Source organism: Tauraco erythrolophus, chromosome 7 (assembly GCF_009769465.1).
Source record: "Tauraco erythrolophus isolate bTauEry1 chromosome 7, bTauEry1.pri, whole genome shotgun sequence".
NCBI lineage: Eukaryota > Metazoa > Chordata > Aves > Musophagiformes > Musophagidae > Tauraco > Tauraco erythrolophus.
The window spans coordinates 44,030,935-44,055,510 of record NC_141471.1 but is presented as its reverse complement, the minus strand read 5'-3'; the positions used below and the strand labels follow the sequence as shown (position 1 = coordinate 44,055,510).

General features: G+C 40.6%; 1 protein-coding gene across 1 annotated transcript; it reads right to left on the bottom strand.

The window, feature by feature from the left end:
• Positions 1–7,518: 7,518 nt before the first annotated feature.
• Positions 7,519–8,298, bottom strand: LRRC3B (leucine rich repeat containing 3B). Its single transcript, XM_009978775.2, has one exon. The coding sequence runs from the start codon at positions 8,296–8,298 to the stop codon at positions 7,519–7,521; it is 780 nt and encodes a 259-aa protein (XP_009977077.1).
• Positions 8,299–24,576: the final 16,278 nt, after the last annotated feature.

Sequence of the window (24,576 nt, the reverse complement as noted above, 5' to 3'; positions counted from 1 at the left end):
CCCCTAAATTTAATTAACAGGGTATAGAAATATTGTCTAGAGAGATTATTTGTTGCAGTCACAGTTTTTTTCAGCCAACCCGATATGCCTCTATTCTCTTTTGCCGAGAACTCCTTTTATAACAGACTTTGCTGAAAGTGAATGTTAATCTGGCTTAGCTATAGAAATAAAAAATGGGTAAACCATGAAATGCAGTGTTGAGCACAATGCTAATCCTCAAAGGAGGAAACAAGAATAGGTTGTGCTAAGGCGCTTTTTTTCACCTTTTTGTCCAGCTTTGATTTACGAAGAGGACCTGAAAGTTCTGGAGTCTGCTTTGCCTTTCCAATTTTTCCCTTGCTTTTTTACATTAAAAACTTGCAGAGCATATCTGAAAGAGCATGGTCTCATAGCCACACCTATGTAAGGAAAATGCATAATTTTTAATATATGCTTAAATATTTTTTTGTAGATATGCAGACAGGCATACAAACAGATCTCAGCACAGATGAGGTTTAACACTAGCATGTTAAACTTAAATCACCTTTTAAATACCAGTACTGTCAGGTCAGATACTACCAGTATTAGGGCAGATGTGCTTAAAAAGACCTATTTTTCCAAATTAAAATGCAGCTATGAAAATGTCTAGTGATTACAAACTCTTTGATTATGAGGCAGAGACTAAACATAAAATCATAGAATGATTTGGGTTGGAAGGGACCTTAAAGATAATCTCATTCCAACTCCCCAGCTATGGGCAGGGACACCTTCCACTAGATAATTGTGAAGGACAAAGATATCTAAACAGACTGTTCAACATATGGATTTTTTTTTCTTTCCCCTCAATGCCTAGTTTAATCTGTCACTAACAAGCTTTGGAGATTGCTGCATCTTCATGAAACCTACTTATAGACTGCCCCACCAAACCAGAAGGATGCTCTCAATGTGCATTTGAAACCTCACAGCAGTATTAAGAATAATACAGATGTTTGAATCCCCAAATACTTCACTGCTTCTCCAGTTTCCCTGCAGTAGGGAAAACTTAAAATTATTTCATTTTTTATTCTGGAGCTTTTGTTGGATTTAGCAGCTGTATTCAGACTCACAACCATCTCAAGAAATCTCCTCCAAGGGTCATAACTATCTCCTAGGAAAAAAACACAGTCAAACACAATGTAATGCCAAGAATCTACTCATTAACAAGTGCAGAGTGGAGAACAGATCCAGGGACACTATCCACATTTGCATTCTCTGGTTTTTACAAACAGGACTGTTTCTTATGAGCTAAAAGGCATTACATCATCCACCTAACCACTTTTCTTTCTGTAAAATCGTATCACTTTCTGTGAGCCAGAAGGAAGACAAGAGGTTGTTTACAAAGGTCTGTAACAGCTTTATATGGTAACCAACAGATTTAACTAGAAGAAGATAAGCTGTGCCAGTCACCCCATTTTCTTTCATGTCATGTGCAGCTGGTGCTGGAACCAGGAGCGCACTGTGAAAGGCTGAGGACAGAGATGTAGCTGGCTCGGAAGCAGTGTGAATCATGGTTTCAAAGCAACAAAACAACCTGTTTCATGATTAAATTGAGGAAAAGAAAGCATCCAAAGGAGTTCATTTTATTTGTGCACGTGTGTGTACACATATCTGACACACTCATGCACATAACTAACCGCAGAGAAATATGAGTCAATTTGAGAGATGTATGGATGACCTGCACACATACATACCCATGTATGCATTGACATGCAAAAATCACCCACTTCATATCTCATCATGGTACAGTATGTCACTCTGTGTTTAATGCTTATTGGTTGGTTTCACTCCTCAAATTAACTGACTCGGTTAAACCAAAACTGATGTCAGAGTATTTCCCTGCCATAAGTGGCACTGTGAAGTACTCATTCCTTAAGCCATCACGACAGTTTTCTCTTGAAGAAACAGACAATGATGAAGGGATTTGTCTTCTTTAATGAAGAACCTATAGGGAAATGCCCATCTTTTTTAGATGGATCACCAGGTGAGCTGTAAGAGTAGTATCAAAGTACCTTGATGTGCCAGGGAAGATCTCGGAATAACTTTCCCACAGGTTCCCAGTGAAAAGCTGTCACTCCTTTACTTAACGCAGTCTTGGCACAACTCAGCACAGAGCACCCGAGCCCTGCCTGTCAGTTAACGCTGCAGGTCATAGAGACACCAACAGTTCAGTGTGATTTTGCTTTTCTTGGGCTTCATTCTGACTCCATGCACATGAAACCTCCTTGTCTGCACAATAAATCCCCCTCCTGCCTCTGAGAGCGCAGTGCAGCATGGTTTGCATCCTACTGGACTCATGTGAGCATCGGTGCCATAAAACCAAGCCCACCTTCCTTTCTTCAACAAACACCTGCAGCAGCACCTCAGAGAGAATAACAGGAGCACAGACTTGGGAGCCTTTCCTAGGGAAACCATCCCTGTTTCCTGGGAAGAGCAGGCACTTACTTTCTTGAGAATTGTATCTACATCCACATTAGCAGTGTAATAACCTCTGGCAACCTTGACTTCCATGAATTTGTGGAGTCTTACCTTTGAATACGTGTTTTCTTCTGTACAGTATCCTGTACTTTATCATTTAACTGCCTGCTCTCTAACAAAAAATATTAAAAAAAAAAAACCACCAACACCTGCTGCCCGGTATTCTTTAAACAGAACAGCTCTATTTTCTGTTTCAAGAAACAGAGGTCAGTCCTCCTCAAGTTCCCTTTTGTGTACTACTCCAGTTTCTACCATGTCTTCTTCTGGCATCTTGTCCCCATGCTTGGGGATGTTTGATGTCTTCTGCTATGGAAACTTCATATGCTTGATTGTCTTACTGCCTTTCTCTACATCTTCTGTAGTCTGGAGACTACAGATCTACTTTTTTGGAGACAAGGAGAACCTGAACTGAATGCAATGTTCCAGATGTGGGTTCATCACAGATTTTATTCAGTGGTTTATCATGCTGTTCCACCACGCTGTTTGGCTATTCTTGCTTCTAATAATTTCTGGTGTTTGTCATCGAAGAGCTTCCCACTGTGCCTCCAAGATGTTTTTTCCATTTGATTACATCCAATTTAGAGAATATCCTTGTGTTCACAGCTAAGGATGTGCCATCTGCAGTACTCTGCAATTATTCACACTAAATCAAATCTTCATTTTATCATCATCTGCTAACTTAGAAATCTGAGAACCTTCTGTATTTCTTCACAGTTAGCTGTAGGTTGGACTGCCCTCAACAACTGTTTATCATCCACAAGTGTTATCAGTTCATTAGTAATTCCCTTTTCCAGATCACTCAGAAATATGTTGCACAGCATTGATCCCATTCTGAGATCTTTGGGACACCTCCTCACAAATTTCCTTCAAGGAAACAGACAATTTCTTCTTACTTTTGTTTCTTAACTAATTCGTAGGATGACTTTTCCCCTTCTCACATGCCAGCCTAGTTTCTTTCAGAACATTTCCCCAATCTATCCACATTGCTGCCTTAGTATCCGATTAGCTCTTGGCCCTTGCTAAGGTGGGATTCCTGTTACTGATTTGCTTAGAAAATGTCCCCATTTGTTTTTGCCATACTATGGTTTTACATCTAACCCCACCAGAATTCACACCCTCTTCTATTTTTTTAGTTCAGATTTCACTCCTACAGTTTAAAGACTATGTTTTTTAACTCCTGAAATCTCATTTACTCTCGTTTAGCAATGGTAGTTTTTTTCCAGGTGTGGCAGCAGAGGGACAACCTTTTAAAAATTGATTTAGATTCACTCTGAGACTCCGCTGCACATCTAAACATGATGCAAGACCGCATGATACCTTCAAGCATTTTAGCTTCCAGCTGCTCCTTTTACTTACCCTATTCTTGCTTGCTTCCTAATGCTTACAATTTCCCCCTTTCAAACTGAAAAACACTGCAGTGGATTTTCTGTACTATGGCATCACTTTGGCAAACCAGAATTCTCCTCTCTCCTCCCTGGAAAGACCAGAACCTGCACCACCACACTTTCTGTTTGTACCCAGCCCCTGAAAGTTATAGTAATTGCAGTGCAAAATCTTGCTGCTGAAGACTTAAAAACATAATGTACATTAAAGGGGAAGATGTCTGTATCTAATTCTGTACAAAACTGAGAACAGAATGAAAGTATAAAGTATGAACCTAAATACAGACAGCCCAAATGCACCATCACAGAGCTTGCCACAGAGCATAGTAACACTACAGAACTGGCAGAGAAATATCAGTGTTAGTTTTAAGAAAAAAAAAAAAAACAAAACACATTAAGAGAGTTATCCTTTATCCTTCAGAAAACAAAACCTAGGATGTTCTTTTAAAAAAATCAAGGTAGTGAAATGAATCACATTTAACCAATTAAGCCCTAACCTTACTTTTCCTGAAGCATCTTAATGAAAAAAACCCCACTAAGAATCAATGTGCTATGACTTCATCTCTTTATTTTCTGTCACATTCTATTTCCTGTGAATACAGAAAAATCTATTTCCTTTTATCATATTTAAGGTATCACAGCTAAAAATATACCATTTTACTAATTTTTGAGCAAAATTGCTTTGGTAAATAAGTCCTTGAAGTATTATGCAATCAAGATTTTAAGAGTTTGTACCATTGGCTTCAAAAGGCACATGTAGGCTTTTCTACACACAGTAGTTTTGGACAGAAAGGTGTGCACTAAACATGATAAGAACAAGTGTCTTCATATGCTAAAGGTTTTTATCTTTCCTTTCTGCTTCTTTTCAATGAAACAAAGAGACGTAGCTCAAGTATTTGAGTTGTCAGGAATACTAGCATTGTCAAGTCCACCTAGCTGAGGAACAGTGATTTAATTAATTTTCCTCGTCAGCTAAATTCAGCTTAATGAGTTTGCATCTATTGGTTGTCAGAGCATTGCGTTGGTTCTCAGATTTTAAACATCGATTTCAGTACAGCTTTAAAAGAAGAAAGGAGAAGTTTTGTGAGGAGAGATGTTTGGTAGGGAATCAATTAAAGAAAATCAGTAAACCTGGAGAACTGATATGAAACCATCCCTCCAGAGCCTCTCTACAGAGTACTGCTTAATTCGGTTTAAATTGGTTTTGGTCAGGATTTAAACACATCGAGTCAGAAGCTCAGCCGGGGCAAAATTGTACCAGCTCCAGAACCAGTCTTACAGATCAAGTAATAAAAGAGAAAAATGAAAAAACTAAAGATAAATTATTTATAGTTTTGTCAGTCAGTTTTGGGGATAGGTTTGTGTGAGGTTTTTTTTAAATTCTGCTTGAAAGCAAATTTTAAAAACCTGGAAGTTTTTAAATTTTTTAAGACTATCCAGATTTTTGTAAATGTTGCTGTTTAAACAACTTTGTCCCAATTTTGCAGAGAAATTCCTATATTTACTTGTAAATAGACAGCATTGGATTCTTTATTAAGTTAGTATCTCCAGCTCCATCCCTTCTTTTAGCTAATCCCCCCGGCTTTTTCAAAAAGTAGCATACTAGCTGGGATCTGAAATACCGCTTGGGGAAAACAGCAATAGAAACAAGACAAATTTTACCCTGAAGAAGATTTTAGAGAAATTAGGAGAATTCTACCAGGAATGAACTTGGCTCAGCCTACACAGAGGCACTACGTGCCCCATGTTTAGTAAGGCTCGTTATATTGCCAGTACAGTGTAACATTTTATCTGCTCTCTTCGGATCCACATGTGTATTTAGCCCTTCTGCTTTTGGCTCTTGCAGGAGGGCATGGGGAGCTGGGGGCAGCACTTTGGTGATGCTGGAAAGTTCATCAAGATAGAGCTTGAAAAAAGGAAGGTATAAAATGCAAACTAAGCAGGACATGTAATCAACAGCCTCCTCTCCTATGAAAGTAATTTTTTTACTTAACAGGAGGGGTAAAGCTGGGAGGGAGAAATATCAGAGTGCAGATATGTTTTGGACAGACTCTGCCCTTAACAAACATTCACATTCTCTTAATATGCCAAAACCTGTTAATCGAGATGGAAAAATGCAAATAGCTAAGCTGGTCAGAAGAAAAGACTCAGCTCACAAAGATGACATAAGAAGTTGGTTCTATGGACATTTAAAAAAAAAAAAAAAGTCTTTTTTTCCCTGTTCTTTCAACTGCTTTGGAATAAATTTTAGATATTCTTTTAAGAACATTCTGAAAGAAGTAAGAGAAACAAGCTTGTGCTCTCTAAGATATAAAAGAATATAATTGTAACAGAAATAAACAGATAATCTAATGGGCAATATGACTGGGCATTTTTGAATTTTTTAAGGCTGTCCTGTTTTTGCAAAGCAGCATTTTACACATTTTTTAGTCCAACCTTCTGCAATCCATATTTCAATATCAGTTAGACCGAATCTACAGGAATCCAAGTATTATTTTATTTTGGTAATAAAGGACAAGAGGAATACATTATTGTGAATTTGTTCCCTTTGAAAACTTTACCTATGAAAAGAGAAAACCATCATGTTTAAGACGGCAGAGCTTTAAAATACCCATTTCATATTCAATGCTGAGTTGAACTGCATTGGTTTTATATTTTCCTAAGCATTTATTTATAAAATCATACAAAAATAATTTTCTAACACACAAGAGAATATGCCCAGGCTATATATTCACTTACTTCATTCGGTTTTAAAAAAAGCTGCACCCCAAAAAATAAAGCTACTTTTAGTTACGAACCAATACACAGATTAAAAAGACTAACTTTATTTAACTTTTTTTTTCCCCTCCATCACTAGTAGTACTCCAGTTTGAACAGTACACTGTTTGTTCTTGCTTTCTTGCTGCCCCTCCCCAGCGCGAGGGACATCCGCCTGAAGCTCAGAGGAGGCAGTAAATGAGTGTAAGATGAAAACCCACCATGTTTCCTTACTTACCTCTCATTGATGTCCTGCAACGCAGCTCCTCCCCAGTGCTGCCAAAATGCCCTCCGGGTCTTACCCAGGCTTCAGTCTCTTACACCCGGAGTCAGGGCGCTCTGCTCTCCCCACACTGCATCGCTCTCCCGTTACGGCGAGCCGACCCAAAAAGGGCCACTATTCATTCACCAGCTCTTCACCTTGCACCCCAAGGAGGGAAGCACCCTTTTGTGGACCCTCTGCTCCCGGACCTCTCACAGCCCACTTTGTCATCGCTCCTCTCTTCTACCTGATCAAACCAAGCGTGCCCTGGCACCGGACAGGTTTCTGATCAATAAGTTACTCTGTTTTACATGGTTCAAATTTAAGCTTTTATTTGGTTTTTAAATTAAAAAAATAAATTTCATTATTAAATAGTGGAATGGGTCTAAACTAACATTTACATATTAATTCACTTACTTTAGGATATCACCAGAGAAATAATTAAAGTATACCACCCAGACAAAACTTTCTGTTAGAAAGCTCAACAGTGGCATAATTCAGTTAAACAGAAAAAAACAACCCCAAAAGTTTTAATGTTTACAATGCACGTTAGAAGTAAACCTCTGGTTTTAGTGTCATCCAAATCTAGATTCCATCACAAAGGCAGTCATTGTATTCAGAATACTATACCACAGTGCTAATGTCATCGGCTTCGTCTGGTTTCTTTTGCCTGCTTGGCAGGGATTTCAAGTACTCAAGGTGCCTCCTTGCATCCTCCTGATTTTGCCGGACGTAATAAACCACATATGAGATCACCATGGTGAACCAGCCAAACATGGTGACCAGCATGGCGTAATCGGTAGTCTTTTTAGGAAGGTTGCAGAGGTCAGCATCGTTGGCAGCGTTGAGGAACGGTCTACCAGCGTGTTCATCCAGCACAGAAGTCTGGCAGATGACGTTGTTGGCTGTCTCATGGTTGGAGGCCATGCTCCTCAACACCTGCTGCAGCGTGCAGTCACAGTGCCAGGGATTGTTTGCAATTCTGGCTCTGGCCTTTAAGTTGTTGAAAGCGTTTTTGTGTACACTTTTAATCCGGTTGTCGGACAGATCCAGAGTCTGCAAGGTTTCTGCCACCCCTTTGAAGGCATGTTCATCTATAAACTCAATCCCATTTTTTGATAAATTGAGGACTCTCAGTTGGTGCAAGTCCTTAAAAATTTCGTTGGGGATAGATGTTATCTGATTGGAGTCCAAATAAAGTAACACTGTTTCTGGTGGAAGATCTCTGGGTATCTCCTTGAGGTTCGCATTGCTACAGCTGACGTTCAGACCTCCGGAGTGAGAACAGAGGCAGCCTTTCGGGCACATACTGGCAGAATGAAAGCACAGTATCATGAGGACAAAACTTTGTAAGAGCAGACACATGGAGAGGGAACGAGTTAACCACAGGTCTACCAAATGCATGCTGGGGTGTCAGCATAATCACACGACCATTTCTCATTCAGCCAACAGTGACGGGAAAAGGATTGGCAAAGCTGGAACGTGGCTTCATTTTCTTCAGTGGGATCAGTGAAAACGGATTAACATGTGGGCTTCCTCATCGTTGGTACTCTTCTTAGAAGCACACCTACAGAGAGGAAGGAAAACAAGTTCCTTATACCACAAACTCCAATCCTTTCATTGAAAAAAATAGAAATAAAATGAAGTCAACACAAAGTGCAACACTAAATAAATGATCCATTATCCTATCAGTGCACCAGAGGATTTATTTAGGTAACTCCTATTAGCATTAATCTGAGTTTAGTACATAAATCATCAGTACATTTTTAAGAGGATAGACTACACTTAACTACAAATTGCACAGGTTTGGGCTTTAATACTTATTAGACGAGGCATCAGTTTGTTTTTATCACAGACTCTTCTAAAACAGCTATAAAACTAAATTACGTTTTCCCTTGCTAAAGTAGAAGATGCATTAACAGGAGCTAAGAGTTGAATCTCCAGCACAGTGACAGGTAAGTGAGGAATTTGTGGTGGTTACTGTGAACTTATCTCTAAATAATTTATTCTATTTTAAGTCCAAATCAAAGTACTTCAGAAAGGAAATATTTTTACTAGATCAAGAAACAAAAATTAAGTAAATCAAATGCTACTGAAAGACACCACAAACATCCATCATCTCATTGTTTGTATCTCCCTTTTTCTCTTCTGCTTTTGACCTGCTTTTTGATTTCCTGTACCTCCCAGTGTTTTGTGAGACACTGCTGTGAGGCCCATAGAAATCATTTCTACTTGCAGTTTTCTTGAAAGTTTCCTTTTCATTGAACATAGAGAAAAAGAAATGTAACATTCACCAAAAACTCACATCCCTCCAAACCAAATAAAACTCACACAAACCTATGTACGGGCCAAACAACAAAAAAAATCTTATTCATGGCATGTAATTTGCTAATAGAACACGAAAAATAAGATTTCTGCTTCTCTCCTCTCTAGTTGGCTTAAAAATAGTAAATATCAAGAAGCTTTTCCATTTTCTCCTTTAATTGGAGCACAACTACAGAAGTCTGAAATGCTGACCTATAAGGTTTCAAAGACAACCTCATTTATTTTTTCCCTTATTACAGTAAACTATGAATTTTCCAACCACAACAGGTTCATTTGTTTTCATGTACATGCCCTCCGTCTTTCTAGCAGCTTAGATATTTGCAGCCTTCAGGTTGTATTTACATATAAATGATTTTTTTTTTTTCTGAACCCACAGTGTAGTCCACTGAACAACAAAATCTCTGCAGGGAGGATATGTGTGATTCTACAGGAAAAATAAGAAATTGCATTGCAATCATTTTTGCCTGCAGAACTCACATAATCACTGCAGCTTATGGCACACCACAGTAACATGGATCAGATGTGTCATGCAGTATTTCAAACCCATAGCTCCAGTTTATTTAACCCTTTTGCTGAGGCTTACTGTGTCCGTAACCCCACATAAAAAAAAAAAAAAAACCACAAAAAAAAACAACAAACCAAAACATCTTAATAACATGTACATTATGCGTGAGGCTTGGGAACGGCAGAAGCTCAGCACACTCTCACTGCAACTACTGCAAAGAGCAGTAGTTTATCACAGCCACTATATCACTGTATCACAGTCACCTATTTTCTCTTCCCTTCATGTTTGCATGTCTCACTACTGAGCTGCACCAGAAGAGTAGATGAGTGGTCCAGCTCATCATCACAGAATAAGCATCTCATCACTGACTACTTGTATACAGTGGCTTTCCACCAACAATTCTGGAGTTCTATTGCAGGAATGGACTGGGGTGAAAGAGTAAAGACCTGAAGTAGATGCTTAATTTTGTGGAAGGATAAAAATCACACTGTTCTCACCAGAGTGTGATGATTAAATATCATATTCAGTTCCTTACAGGCTAAAAATAGCCTGCCAGCCTGGAATTACACCGTGGAACTTGCTGAGTCCTCCATAGTGCCACCAGATATCACGTGTCAAAGATGGCCCATGCACCAAAACCAATGTAGCACATTTTCATCCCACTGAAGACAAATTAAGCTCTTTTCCTTAATGTATTAATGTATTTGGAGTGGAAGAACCGGGATCATTACAGACTAAGCAGCAAAGTGTTTACTGAAGCAAAGCCTCTTCAAAAGAGATAACTAAGGAAATGGATAAAAAGAGAGAAAAAAATCCCAATGTTCGAAGTTGTTGCAAAGAGCGAATACAAGTTTAAACTCGTAATTAACAACCCAGTCAACAAAACTTAGCTGAGCAAGAATAAAGCTCAGCAAATTCTCAGTAAATTAACTGGAAGCAGCCCAATGGGCCTGAGCATCAGTCAGGGAAATCAGAGCTTTGTTTACTTCCATAATCAGAATTATCTGATTCAAGGGATATCTGAGGTTTGAGTCACCAACAAACTTACAGCAAGGACTTTCTTGATTCAGAGGCATCCTAGTGACTGCAACAAGAGAAAAAGAGAAGTAGGATCTGCACATCTGTAATGCCAAAACGAGGACCTTTGGCTTCTTGAGCATCTACCCAATTTTCTGCTTAGAACACAATAAATAAAGAAGAAGGTAACAAAGTTGGAGTAAAGACAAGAGATATATACCAGACAGAAACATTAAAGACTACAGAGAAAGGGACAGAAGACACCGAATTAAAACAAACATATGAATTAATTAGAAATCCTTCAATAAAGAAAAAGATGAAAAACTAAAAAGTAAATGAAGGTACAGGGAAAAGACAGCAATACTACAAGCACAGGTGACAGCACGGTGTAAGAAGGCTTTTTGTGCCCATTTCTAAAATACAAGTACAAACATAAAAACCTAACGTACAAGTCAAATATTGCAGGGCAATAAAACTACAGAGGGGAGAATGCACCAAAGAATTCTTTACAGTCTTGCAATTTAAACTGGTTTTCAAGCTTTCCTCTTCTCATGCTCCCCCAAGACCATTCACTCAGTACAAACATCCAACAGCATACAAAATGCACAAATCTTGAAATCCTCAAGGAAAGCACATTTGCTTTTAATACAGTGAGATTTCTACTGAGCTTCAGGTGTCAAGTACTTATGGATGTTTGCCTTCCAGCAAGCACCATGCAGAGACTGTGTCTTAGCACCTCAATGCCATACTACACAATTAGGTATTTGATTAACTATTCCTCCCCACAAGAAATGAGTGAGGTAAAGAAGCATTAATGCCTCCAACTACTCCCTTGGAAAAAAGGGCCAGCAGACTTAGGCAAGTCACATAGAGAGTCCACGACAAGACTACTTGCAGTATTAATTTATGCTGTTGTGTCTTCAGAGCAAGATATAGGAGGATAGGAAATCCTATAACCATCGCACAGAACAGCATAAAAATGACACAGACTTCAGAGTTTTTGTTGTTTAAGACAATGCTAAGACAACAAAAGATGCATTAAAAAAGAATCAATCATATATGTAGTTAAAGATGTCTGACTCGAGAAGGGGAAGGGCAAGAGGAGGTAGAAGTGGTTTCTTCTACAGTGTAGAGACTCTCAGAGTCCACATGGCAGCTCTTTGGTCGTTACCCAAGTGCTTACATACATGTGGGTAGTTCCTCACTGGCCCTCCACACAGCCTCTGCCCCCATAAAAAGTGAGAGTGCAGCAGCTGCCAGCACCTTGCACTTGAAGGTCAGCCAGGGGACTTAAAAGTAGAGACTACAATCAGCCTTAAGAGGTATTCTGCCTATAGTATTTTAAACACACACACACAACCCCCTCAACCATCGGGATCAGCTTACATCTCCACCAAGATGAAGTCAGCTGAGTGTTGACAACACTCTTCCCGGAAATTTGTTATCTTCCAGTTGGAGGAGAGAGATTTACTCCCTGCTTGTTCATCACATTATATATCTAGATTTCAGCAGGGTGCTTCAAAGATTACTTTCTAGCACTAGAAAAATTACCTGTGACAGCCAAATATCTTTGTTCGAATCAGTCTAATATCACACTTTTACTTGGAATTTCACCTGAATTCTCAGACATTTTCAGGTGAATTCACAAATGCTTCTGTTGAGGTGAGATCAAGAACATCACCCTTTTCCTGATGGTTATTCATCAAGCAAGATCTCACATGATAAAGACAAACCTATGATCCAATGTATTTAATATAAATGTCTTTGCGGGATGATTCCTATCTTAAACCACAGAAATAAAGGCCATGAATGAAGTCTGTAGAGCTGGATCACACAGGTCCATGCCAATGTAAGACCCCCCAGACTCACACACAGCATCATCACTAGTCTTGCTTGTGGTTAAACACTGACAAGAAGAATTAGCAGCAGCTCCTCAGTCAGTATCACATGGGCCTTCAGTGGATCACAGATTATAAGGACTCTTCAGTGACAAAAGAGAGGGGAGGATTTTCAATTTTTGTTGTTGTTACTGTTCACAAACAAGCAGAAATGGGAAAAGGGAGAAAGATATGATCCTAAAAAACATTCTTGTTCTCTAAGCCAACCAGCACAGGCATTGTGCAGAATTTACTCTTCTAGCAGTAACAATTGGATAAATACTGCAGGTATTTTGGAAGATGCTCTTTCTTTGGGATGTGACGTCATGTGACACTGAGAAAAAAAGACTGAAGGTGCTATGCTGCAGCTGAAGCATGGTCTCCTTTTGAGCACAGGGTCCAACAGAAGGCATGCTTCTTCCCAGCATGTTCCTGTCTCTACCCACTACGCAGTGTTCCCTCTCTTTCCACTCCAAGGGCTGATGGGCTGATCATAGCTATTTGATCGATAACAGATCAGATCAGTCAGCTGCATCTGCCCCCTCGGAGCCCAACCCCAAGAACTGGGGAGTGCAGCACTGTCAATGGGCAGAGCACAGTCCCAGCTGTACAAGAAGTTTTTGTCCCCCTGGTTAGGTTCAGAGATTGCATGGGACTACAAAGCCATGGCACACAATGAGTTAAAAAAAATCAAAAGGCAGAAGTATGCAAGGTGCCCAGCAGATGAAGGGGGACTGCAGCGGTGTCCCAAAAGCATGAGTGATGCTGAAGGCAACTGCAGTAGCACTGGGATCCTGGGGAAAGCAGTGAGGGTACAGGAGCAAGGCAAGCTTGTGGAGTCAAGTCTAGCGGCACAGCATAGCTGTCAGGCACCTACAGATTTTTATGTGGCTTCTAGGGTCAGTAAGTCTGGCTACAAAGGGTTTTCACTGCTGATCTGTTATGCCAAGTGACATTTCCATCTCATGCATGATCATCTGTGCAGACTCCATAAGCTAAATTATGTCTTCACTGTCATTTGAGCAACTACACCATCCCCTCGTCGTGTCCAAAGAGAGCTGCATGGCACACACCTCTCACTGTGAAGGAAATTCACTGATAGCAACTCCATTTTCCCTTTCAATAATGTAAAGTACTAGAATAACATCTCCTCTTGTCTTCAAAGCTAGATCCCCTGATGAAAAAGACTGCATCCATTACTCCAGCAACATCAAAGGAGACACAGCTAACTAGAGATGCTTGGCATCTACATGCACAGTTTGTATTTATGGTTACTGAAGGTGCCATGATTATAGAGGAATTTCTTGTTACTGTAGCTTGTGTGTTCAAACAAGCAAGCAAGAATAGGAAGAGGCAAAAGGAAGAAGCCAACAGATCAGCCACAGGGGGTGGCCTGTTGGCTGCATCTTGATTGTGCTCAATCTGTCTGGTCTGTCACTTTTCGACCACCAGAAAAACTGGCAAAAATTACATAGAACCCAGCTTCCAAAGAATGTGGATCATAGGATGTGGTGCACAATGCACCTGCCCAGCCACACCATGCTTCGGGTGATGTACAGCCAGAAAACTTAAACAACCTTGATAATAACTTTAGGCACAGCACCTGGAGAAGCCCTCATTTGAAAACAGATCCCTAACGGCACCACACTCCTTGGGATCATAGAGTCCACCACAAACGTCACTGTTTTTTTGGTTCATACCAAAGGTGTCCCCATGAGCAACTGTTGGCCCTCCACATCGGCGATGCACTGCATGTGTCGAGGTGCCTCCTGTCCTCCTCACGTACAGCCCATACAACTCATACATGAATCTATAAGCTGCTTGTATCTGTGTGCACAGCTCTACTGCCTTCAAACGAAACTCTCAGCTTCCAATAAGCCTTGAAAAGCTTCCTAAAAAACGAGCTTGACTTTTCAAGCCCAGCCTAACTCCCACCCTTCAGAATAACAAACTTCTTGCATGCCAGCTTCGGAAGTTTGATTCAGAATTAGAAAAGCCCAGGAAGTAAAGACTCCTATGGGGCTCTTTTTTAAGACATTCCTTAGAGCAAAATTGCACTTTGAATAAATATTAAAATTTTATAATTAAATATCCATTAAAAGGGAACATTGTAAAAAGATCATTGTTTTATCTGACTTCCAGAAGATTACTGGGATGTTTTATAGTTTTGAAAGACTTGACGTTATTATAGTGCTTTTTCCCCTCTTTAAGACACTATGTTGGTATATAGAAAAGATGCTAATTGATAAATCCAGTCTCCTATTCTCTATTAAAATAGGTCTTAACTTTGCCATATTGAATACTTTTGGTTTAAATCAGGTTTAGCAAATTCCTCACTGAAATAGAAAATACTACTCTTTTTAATGGATTGTTTTCCTTGAACTCTTCTTTTTCCTATAATGCCAGTCTATTTGTTACAGAACACACACAGATCTGCCTTTCTCTCCACATCCATAAAGAGCTATATTTTTTGTCTTTGTACTCTTTTTTTTTTTTTTGGCCATTGTCATAAAATGCCATATACTAGTTTATCTCTAAAAACATCACCTTGTAATTAGCATTAACATGACAGTCATCAGCTGGAGACTAAAGGCTAAAATTCACAGGCAATTAGCCCACTTGAAAAGTCCAGTTTGCTAAAGGACTGAGGACAGGACAATTTTACCTGAATCAAAGAAAGAGATTTGCCACCACTGCTCCCAAACAACTGCAGATGGCATATTTATGAAAAATCAAACCAGAGAAGATATCCATGGGAAGAACTATTGCTATATATGCTATCCTTAATCCATCTTATACTACTGGTTAGTACAGACCTTCCAGTAAGCTACACGTTGGGTAGTCCTGTGCATCTGCATGCTGCATTTGAGAGCAGCTGAGCTTCTGGAGGCCAACAGAGTCTCTGCACGTTGGGGGAAAAGCCTCCATGAAATCCTGCCTGGCTCCTCCAACACCTGCGGGCTGAATCTGACCACAACTGTTTAAAAGCACAAGAAGATGGATGTAAAAACGCTGAACCTCCTTCTTCTACATCTTACTCTAGATCTCTTCCAGGATTTAGGTGATGGCTCAAAAGTGACAGAATCAAAATAACATGATTTTTTTTTTTAAAAAAAAGATATATTTTTGTTCACTTCCCTATGGATATATGAAAAAACTGCACCACAGCAACGTGACTGACTGAGCGGGTACCGAGCCGGAACGTGAGGACACCTGTGAGGTGGAGCTGAGCGGGAGCAGCAGGACCCAAAGGAGAACACAACAGACGCTTCTGATCTCTGTGCCGTCTGTGCGCTACAGAACAACAAATTTCATGGGTACCAAGTGAATTCCTCCAGACAAACAACACAATCCTTTAAAACAATGCCGCCTGTGTACTGCCAGCGGGGAAGGCGCAGTGGCACGCCATAGCTACGGGCAATCTCACTAGCTGTGCAAGCATACCCCGAGTCGGGCAACTCGACCCTCTTTGCAGCTCTGGACACTGTCGGGAAATTCAGATTAGTAGATGAAACAAGAACCTGGTGTCAAGTTTCGGGACAACCTCTGTCTTTCCTGCATCTCTCCCTGGCACTCCTCAAACGCAGTGCCTCACAGCACAGCTACCTTGAAGGGAGGGCTGTTAAAATGCTGTGAAGCACCAAACCAGAGAGATGCCAAGAGCTGCTTGCAAGGTGCCAGGTGATTTAAATTCCCAGATGAAAGTCTCCAGCAGTGGAAGATTTTCAGGATCTTGGAACACGACAAGACGAAATCCTAAAGCAGTAACAAGAGAAATTAATAGAAGCCAACAGCAAATGAGGTGGGGAAAAAAGGGGTGCAAAAGATCACTGATTCAATGAATAATTGAAATGTCATGATTAATCCGTGTGAGCCTAAACTTCAATTACATAATGGATTCATTATCTAATGAAACATCAAATGTACTCAAATGATAATATTCTCCCCTAAGACAGGACTCAGAATGTCGACATTTTGTTCCCAAAAACCTTCCAGCATAGACATCTTTCTAACAAGTGCTCATGGCAAACCACTTCCAGTTGCAGAAGCAAACTGTGTAGGTAAGTTTACAGATACTAAGAAAAAAATATGCTCTCTCAACAGTCATGGAGTAATAAAATGGTTGAGGAGAGCCAAATGAACATTTTAAGCTATAATTACTTTCTGATTGTGAGATCACTGAATGTATCACTCCTTAGTACAGATTAACAGCTTGCTTAATTATACTGTGTGGGCAAATGAATCAGCACTTTAAGAGCGATGGGTTCGGTTCATGTTAAAAAATTGTATTTGACTTTTCTCCCTTTCCGTGTCAAGTTAGAAATTATTTTATAACTCTCAGCTGCTAAATAATTGTGTGAAGCTCAGCAGATATAACAACAGATCAATGACAGAAAAATACTACCAATTACCTCCCATCTTTCCTATGATGCTTTGCTCTTGGAAGTATTCTGTGGCAACATATTTCTTGGAACAAAATTTAATATGCTTGATGGAAATTGAAGAAACAGCTGTTGGGGATGCTCTTAGACCTCTTTCTTTCAAGCTCTAACGAAGATTGAATCACTTGCTTTTTAGGAGATGTTCAGTGCTGTCTACTTTTGCCAGTTATCTCCTGCATCCTCTTCATATGACTTAAGACTACGAAGGGCTCCCATCCCTTCCCTGAGCAATATATCCTGCTGGGAAATATAAACAACTTTTTGTATGCGAATCTATGCCATTTGAAAAAGGAAACAAAACATTACACACACTTACAGTGTGTATGTAGTGGCAACATGAAGTAAGTTAAAAAAAGGCATAAGACATAAAATAAACACTATCATCTTTTGAACGCCATTTATCATTATATTTGCAAGAAATTGGCTTGACAATGTATCGAAGAATGAACAAAGGCTCCAGATATGCCAGTTACTGCTCAGTAAACGTATCTGCAACACAGATTTTTTACCGCTATATAAGAACATGAAGAACCACATTATAGACGCTAAAGGGAAATGCTCCAACACAGATAAATCACTGGCTGTAAAGAGCTCTCCAAAGCCCTATCATTTGTTCCTAGATTAATTATTAGTGTGCATTAAATTCAAAAACATTTTTAGAGTTTGGGATTATATTCTACTGAGTCTCAGTCACATTTTCTGAGATAACATCAACAACCCTTCTGTTTGGCAAGAAAATCCTTTCCAGCAGCAGCTGAGTCAATCCTCCATATGATCTATACTAGAAAAAAAATACACTCTGAAAGCTTAAAATAACCTGAAAGTGGAAATACTTTGTCTTCCTTGGGTAAAGAGACCCAGACTAAAGTCTGTTCTAAAGTCTGGCTATGAACCGAATGCCTAGGAGCCTTTCACGATTAGGCAAGGCAGTAGGTTTTCAATAACTCAGATAGAATCCAATGGAAAATGTTTTCAACGTAAAAGGTCAATTTCACAATATTTGCTGATCTATTTTTCTCCCATGGTATAAAATAATGTGATCAAAGTGAAAAATAAAAGTGCTTGGTTGGAGCCATACCCTGACTCTACCCAGTAGGTAATGAAGGATGCTCCTTCAACTCAATTCTGCAGTATTGTACCAGAGAAAATGTCTTCTTGATCTCAAGATAATTACACTGATCACCTCAATGATTACCAGCATAATCAGTGACAAGTCTTGCAATTTAATCTTGATAACTGCATCTGGTGACTGCAGATGGTGTCCTTGTCCAACTGAAAATCTCATTCTTATTTTGCAAAGTGTAAATCTAACCCCCGGTAACAAAAACTATGTTATCGGAAATGAAGAGGCCTTTAAGGTACTGCCTTGCAAAGACAAGCAAGATTCAGACCATCCAGCGACCTTTGTCCCACTTTTAAGGGCGCCTACTTGGTTCTGCATACTGCTATCTTCAGGTTCATTTGAGGTTCATCCAAATGTTCCTGCAACTTAGTAGGCAGTGGGAAGACAGAAGTTGTAATTAGGCTGGGGAAGCTGTGCTGATAATAAAGTCAGCAAGGCAGAAATAAGCTCGCAAACCTGAAGGGACCATTCAGCAAGGAACATGCTAGCGGCTTTGTAAAGCTGACAACAGTTGCACGAAGCAGCCAGCAAGACAGGTGCTGGCAGCAGATACCCGGGCCCTGGGGAGTCCTAGAAGAAGTAAGATGTGTTACAGACTCCAAAGACAGGGAAGGGAGGAGAAGAACGAAGCAGAGCACGACCGAAAGTTGCTTCTTCCAGCTGACCCTCTGCCACAGAGCAGGTTCCCAGGAACCGCGACGGGTCACTGCAGGTGAGACCATCTCTTGGGTCAGACACCTCAAAAGGAAACACAGGTGTGAGCAGAGGCAATGCCTCAGTGGCAGTTTAGCATCCAGTTTCACATGCTCTTGCTTGCCATTGGGATCTAGATTACCCTGTTGTGTTAAACCACAGGAAACCAAGGCTGTTTCTCTCCATGCACAATTGCCCAGTGACATAAACACAGAGCAACAACCTACGGCACAAGGAATTTGCAAGGACAGAAGCCAGGGTGGTAGAAGCTATTATTAAAATAAACAATCTGATTAATATCCACAAGATGAGACCACAAAGAAAAAGAATATACTTCCAGAGCAATTACCCTTTATGAAAAAATCTGAAAGGGGGAGAAAAAAATGCAAGCTAAATTAGCAATAGGGCACAGCACTTTAGAATAGAGTGCCTCAGCAGTTAGTAGTTCAGCTCCTTGTGCTTTGAAATATGCTAGTTGTAGAATAACAGGACCTTTAAGGGGCATGCAGAAGTAGAGTATCTGATTTAGAAACATACAAGAAAAATAAAATGTGTAACGTTTGTATACAAAGGAAACCAATAAAGTTTGAAATTTCCAATCAAAAGCTCTAAACGTAAGAGTGAATGCTTAACACCACAAAACCACAATCTTCTATTAACAAATTAAATTTTTGACGTTATCAATGCATTTCAGAAAATAGCAAAAGAGATAGTAAGTATGGAATAATTATGAGATCAATAAGCAATTAAGCAACTTTAAGACGACATTCAGGTGACCTTTTGGAATCGAGTGACACACTGAGTTAACTACAAGCTACTTGGGCTTGCCAAAGAAACCAGTTGATTAGTGATGCTGGTTTCGCTGTGTCAATGGTTATTAAACCTGCACACTGCCACTTGCATAGCTGAGAGAGCAAAGAGCACATCTACAATAACATGCACATCTATACTTCCCATTTCTGCAACAAAGGTGTCAAGCAAAGGTATCATAATCCTCTACCGTATCAAACCATCCACCACTAAAATCACATCCTCACTTTTAATATTTTAATCCATGAGCAGCTTCAAATAACTGTAATTTATTTTTCATCAGCTTGCCAGAGAAACTTATCTTTTCTCTTACAATGAATGCCATAGTACTGGGCTAATAATAGATTTTATTTCTATATTTAGGTATCATTACAGCTCTAAAAGCTTAACGTGTGACAGTCTGGAATAGTTAGACACAGGTCTTTTGTATTTCCATGAAAGCAAGATTAGGAGGTTCCCGTCAATCCTTGCTTTTTAGCTCTGTCGGCTGCTACCAGCAGAGACCAAGCAGAAGATTGGTACAACCTCTGCAGCTCTGCTTCAGCTGAGGATCTCCCAAGCAAGCGAAATCTAGCAGCAGAAAGCCTCAATGCCATCTTGTGCTGGCAGCATTTCCCTAATTAAGAGTTTAAGGCCAGATGGAGCCATTAGATCATCTAATCTGACCCTCTGCCTACCACATGACGTGTCGTTTTACCAGTAAACCTCATATAGAGCCCAATAATTTAGGTCAGACTGAAGCATGTCAGAACTGAGGAGACTGCTGTGTGCCCAAGGCAGCACCTGTTGTACCGCTGTTCTTGCACCATCTTGTACCAGGAGGTAACAGGATGCCTTCAGTGGAGTCTGAACGCGCTCAGAAAACTCAATTCTGTCAACATCCACCATAATAGTTAAACCACTCCAGAAGACGTATCTGCTCCACCAGGATCTAGACACCAATCAAGAGTGTCTGCTTTTAAAAGAAAGGCTATACTGAAAGAAAATGTTAGACCCCTCATCATAAACAGTTGCATGTTACCACTTCTTTCCAAATGAGAGTTAGAAAAACTGGCTATTTTTCAATGTGCTGGTGAGTTACATCAGGCCCTCAGCTGCCACTAAAAGACTTTGCAAATTATATGTGTTCCACCTAAGCAACAATCAACATGTTTTCATTTTGAAATGACTGCTCTGGAGCATCCTCCAAGGCTTCCTAGGAAGTCAGGTAGTCAGGTAAAATCCTTTTTTTTAAAAAAACAAACAAACAAACAACCATGCAGTACTTTTCCAAAGTCATAAAAAGCTTGCTGTTTTAGTTTCTCTTCTGAGGACATATGATCATAGCAAACTGTTATTACAACTTGATGTAGGAGGCTGTAATTCCTTTAAGGGTTCTCTGACCCTTACTCAGCAAAAATATTTAGCCTGGTTGCAACTCAGCAGCTTGGTGAGAGGCGAGTCTTCAGCATTCAGGGGGCTGAAATAAAAGTTGTTTATCAACAATCGCTAAATAATAAGAACGGCTCTGAAGAAAAAAAAAAAAAAAAAGCCAAAAACAGATCGGCATTTCTCAGTGGAAATAAACACCAGTCTTTATCAGACATGAAATCTAGCTGTGCTAAAAAACCAAAAACAAGGCACAGCTGCTCAATACTGAGTGAGCAGAGATTTTCCAGTCAGTCAGTCATCCTTCCCAGGGAGAAAAGAAAAAAGGGGAAGAGCCAAAAGCAAGTGTTGCAATGGCTGCCTCCAAGATGAGAACAAACCATTGAGGTCACATTTATTCTAAGGGAAAAGAGGTCTTTATTAGCAGCACTAGAGCACGACAGGAAGAGACCGAAACTCGGTTCAATAAAACCCTTATTTTAAAGACAAGAATACATCAGCTCTTTGTGTGTCCCCATGGAGGTTATACAGCCAAGTTGACTTTGGCGGAGCTAGCTGATACAAAAAGCAGGAGTTGTGAAGAAAAAAAATAATCTTGATTAGCTGGGCAATGATCCAACGAGCAAGACACTGGAGGCTGCAAGTTCACAGCTGAAGAAGCTCAGGTAGAAATAATTTATAGCAAATTAAGTTAGGTCATGATAATGAAATTTAAAGACAAGTGGGACATGATTTATTTTACTAAGGCTTGTTGAAAAGTGAAAACCAAGCAGAGCTAACAGGAGGGCTAATTCAACTCTGGTTACAGTTGGTACTGGCACCAAGAGAAACCTCAGCTCACATATTTAGAATGGGAAAGAGAACATAAGAATAGGATTTTGGAAAAAAAAGGTTTTACACCATTTTTCCAAATTGCATTGGGGAGCAGGGCAAATTCAGTCCTGCAAATCACTACTACTTGTTTCCCAATTTTAAAAACATCCTGGCACACAGCCCTCAGTGGCAAACGCAGTGGAAATACCTGATGGCAAATGCTGGGAAGGGATGGATACCAAGACCTGAGCTGCAAAGCCCCTGCCATCGAAGAGCAGGAAGGATGGAAAATCCTAATGGGAGAAGCCCTCGTAAGAGGTGCAGTCCTCTCGCAGGTCACTCGGAAGCGGTAGCCATGGCAGGAGGGATGCTTTTATCGTTGACTGCTTTGTGAGTTACCTCAACAGGTTATTTGGCGGCAGCCCGGGCTTTGGCTTCATTTGGCAATGGATGCGGTGCCATTATGTCCTCAACTGTCCCTCCTGCCACCCACCTGTCTCTCCTTCCTCACAGTGTGAAAAATGGCAGGTGAGGGGAAAAAACGAAAGAGCCACTTTATAATGGATGAATGCAGCAGTTTGCAGGAGGGGGAGGGAGAGGGAGAGCAATGAAAAAGTGTTAATATTAAAGTAATAAAGCTTGTGGCCATTTTTCAGTCTGAAATGCACAACACCATAAAACAATGCTTAAAGGCACTTGCCTCTGTTCCAAACCACCTGCACGCTAAGGCACCCTGCTATTAGCACAGAAGTTGTTTACTACCAGTCTCATCTCATGATTCCAGGAGAGTTATAAAGCCGCATTTTCTCACTCAGTGCAAAAGTCCATGTGGACTCAGGTTTTCTTTGGTATGTCAAGCCTCACCACGTCATCTGCGATCCCTGCCCGGTCACTAACCCACTCATTTCTAACAAGATGTATAAAAGTCACGTTGGAGCCAAGGGAATCTGTCCCTGGCATATGGCACACGGCACACGTACACCCTCCTTCTCCTCCAGTTCCTGAAACAGCAGCTACTCTCGGTGAGGTGTGTTGAGCGTCACTATGATGGTGGCTTTGCCGGCCAGCACGTATCACCACTCACGTATCACACCATTATTGAGTTCCAGTCTGCATACTATGAAGAATGACAAAACAAATAGTAAAGCAAACCATGTCACTTAAGAGCAGCATTTTCAGATCATTTTTTCTTCACACTCTCCTTCACAGGAAACACTACATTGCTCATTCTCCTTCCCTTAGTTGCCATAGATGGAGTGCCACAGTGCCGCAGCACTGCAAGTCCCATCTCCGTACGCTGGTTCCCAACTGAGCACCTCCTGCGTTCCTGACTCCTTCCCTTCTTGCTTTCAGGCAGCCAAAGGGGCACTCCAGTTCCACCCTGCCCTCCCTTACCAGACAGTGACGAACAGACCAGCTCATGCACAGTAAAATAGACTAAACTGCCACAGTGCAGTGGGGCCATACACACTTTCAGTGCAGCTCATGTTCTGCTCCAGGGAAAGTCTGCCTGCATCCCAAAAGAATGCTTCCCGAAAACGTCAGATTTTCCATCTCCAGCTGCAAAGAGCAGCCCATCATCACAAACCTGCCTATCAAACCTCGCAACCTTTGCCAGCCTGAGGGACAGCCCAGTATTAAACCTCACTCAACAGTGCTGTCAATCACTTTTCAAGCTGATCCACGACAGATGAGCTGAATTTGAAAGCAGGCAGCCTTCACGTTGCAATACCACGTGTCGCTGCACCGCCAGCGCTCCTACAGTGCTCTGTGCTCAAAAGCATCTCCACGGAGCACAGCAGGGAGACACTCACAGCCATGGCATTGACTGTCCCCCCATATTGGCACCGCTGCGGATAGGTGCCCCCATCAACAGGGCTGCACAGACCTCAGCATCGTGCCTGCGCCGAGTGTGAAGAGAAAATTGAGGTAGTCTCCTCGCTCCCACAGCCTCCACAAAGGATGCGGAGAGCGTGTGCCTGTGGCCACGGCATGACCGCGCTACAGCAAGCCAGGAGACTGCGTGCTGGCAAGCACGTGGTTACCCAGGGCACGAGACTCAGCAAGTCCCAAAAAGCCATTATGACAGGTCACTTCACCTCCTTTCCTTTTCATTGGGATACACAACTTCTCCTTTCCCTTTCCACCAAAAAAAAACCTGTCATCTTACAAGTAACCATTCTAAAATGCTTTGAAGTTGCAACACTGAAATGTACTTTGGTAGATGCGAACATGGATGCAAACAGGGAGAAGTGGGAAAGGCAATATTAACCCACCAGACCATCATTTCATATTACGAAGTTACATTTACGGTTGCACAAATAACTTAGTTAATAATGAGTGATTAGTTCTCTATCAGTGATTTTCACAGCTGCCTTAATACGGCAATCATTTATTCATAACAAAAGAAACACTAGCCTTCCCTCAGAACCAATCTTAGTAGTAAGATGGGAGAAAAAAAATCATAGAATCACAGAATAGTTTGCATTGGAAGGGACCTTTAAAGGTCATCTGGCCTATTTATAATATGCTAATAATCATTTTATTTAAAGTTATTACAATATTCCCTAGCAAAAATTCTACACTCTACCTTCAGTCATTAAAACATGCACATGGCTCAAAACTTGATGGCGGATGAAGAGAAAAAGAAAAAAAATATAATTTCACATCTTTTCCTTTACAGTGGCATTCTTTCAGTAAAGTAGGTTC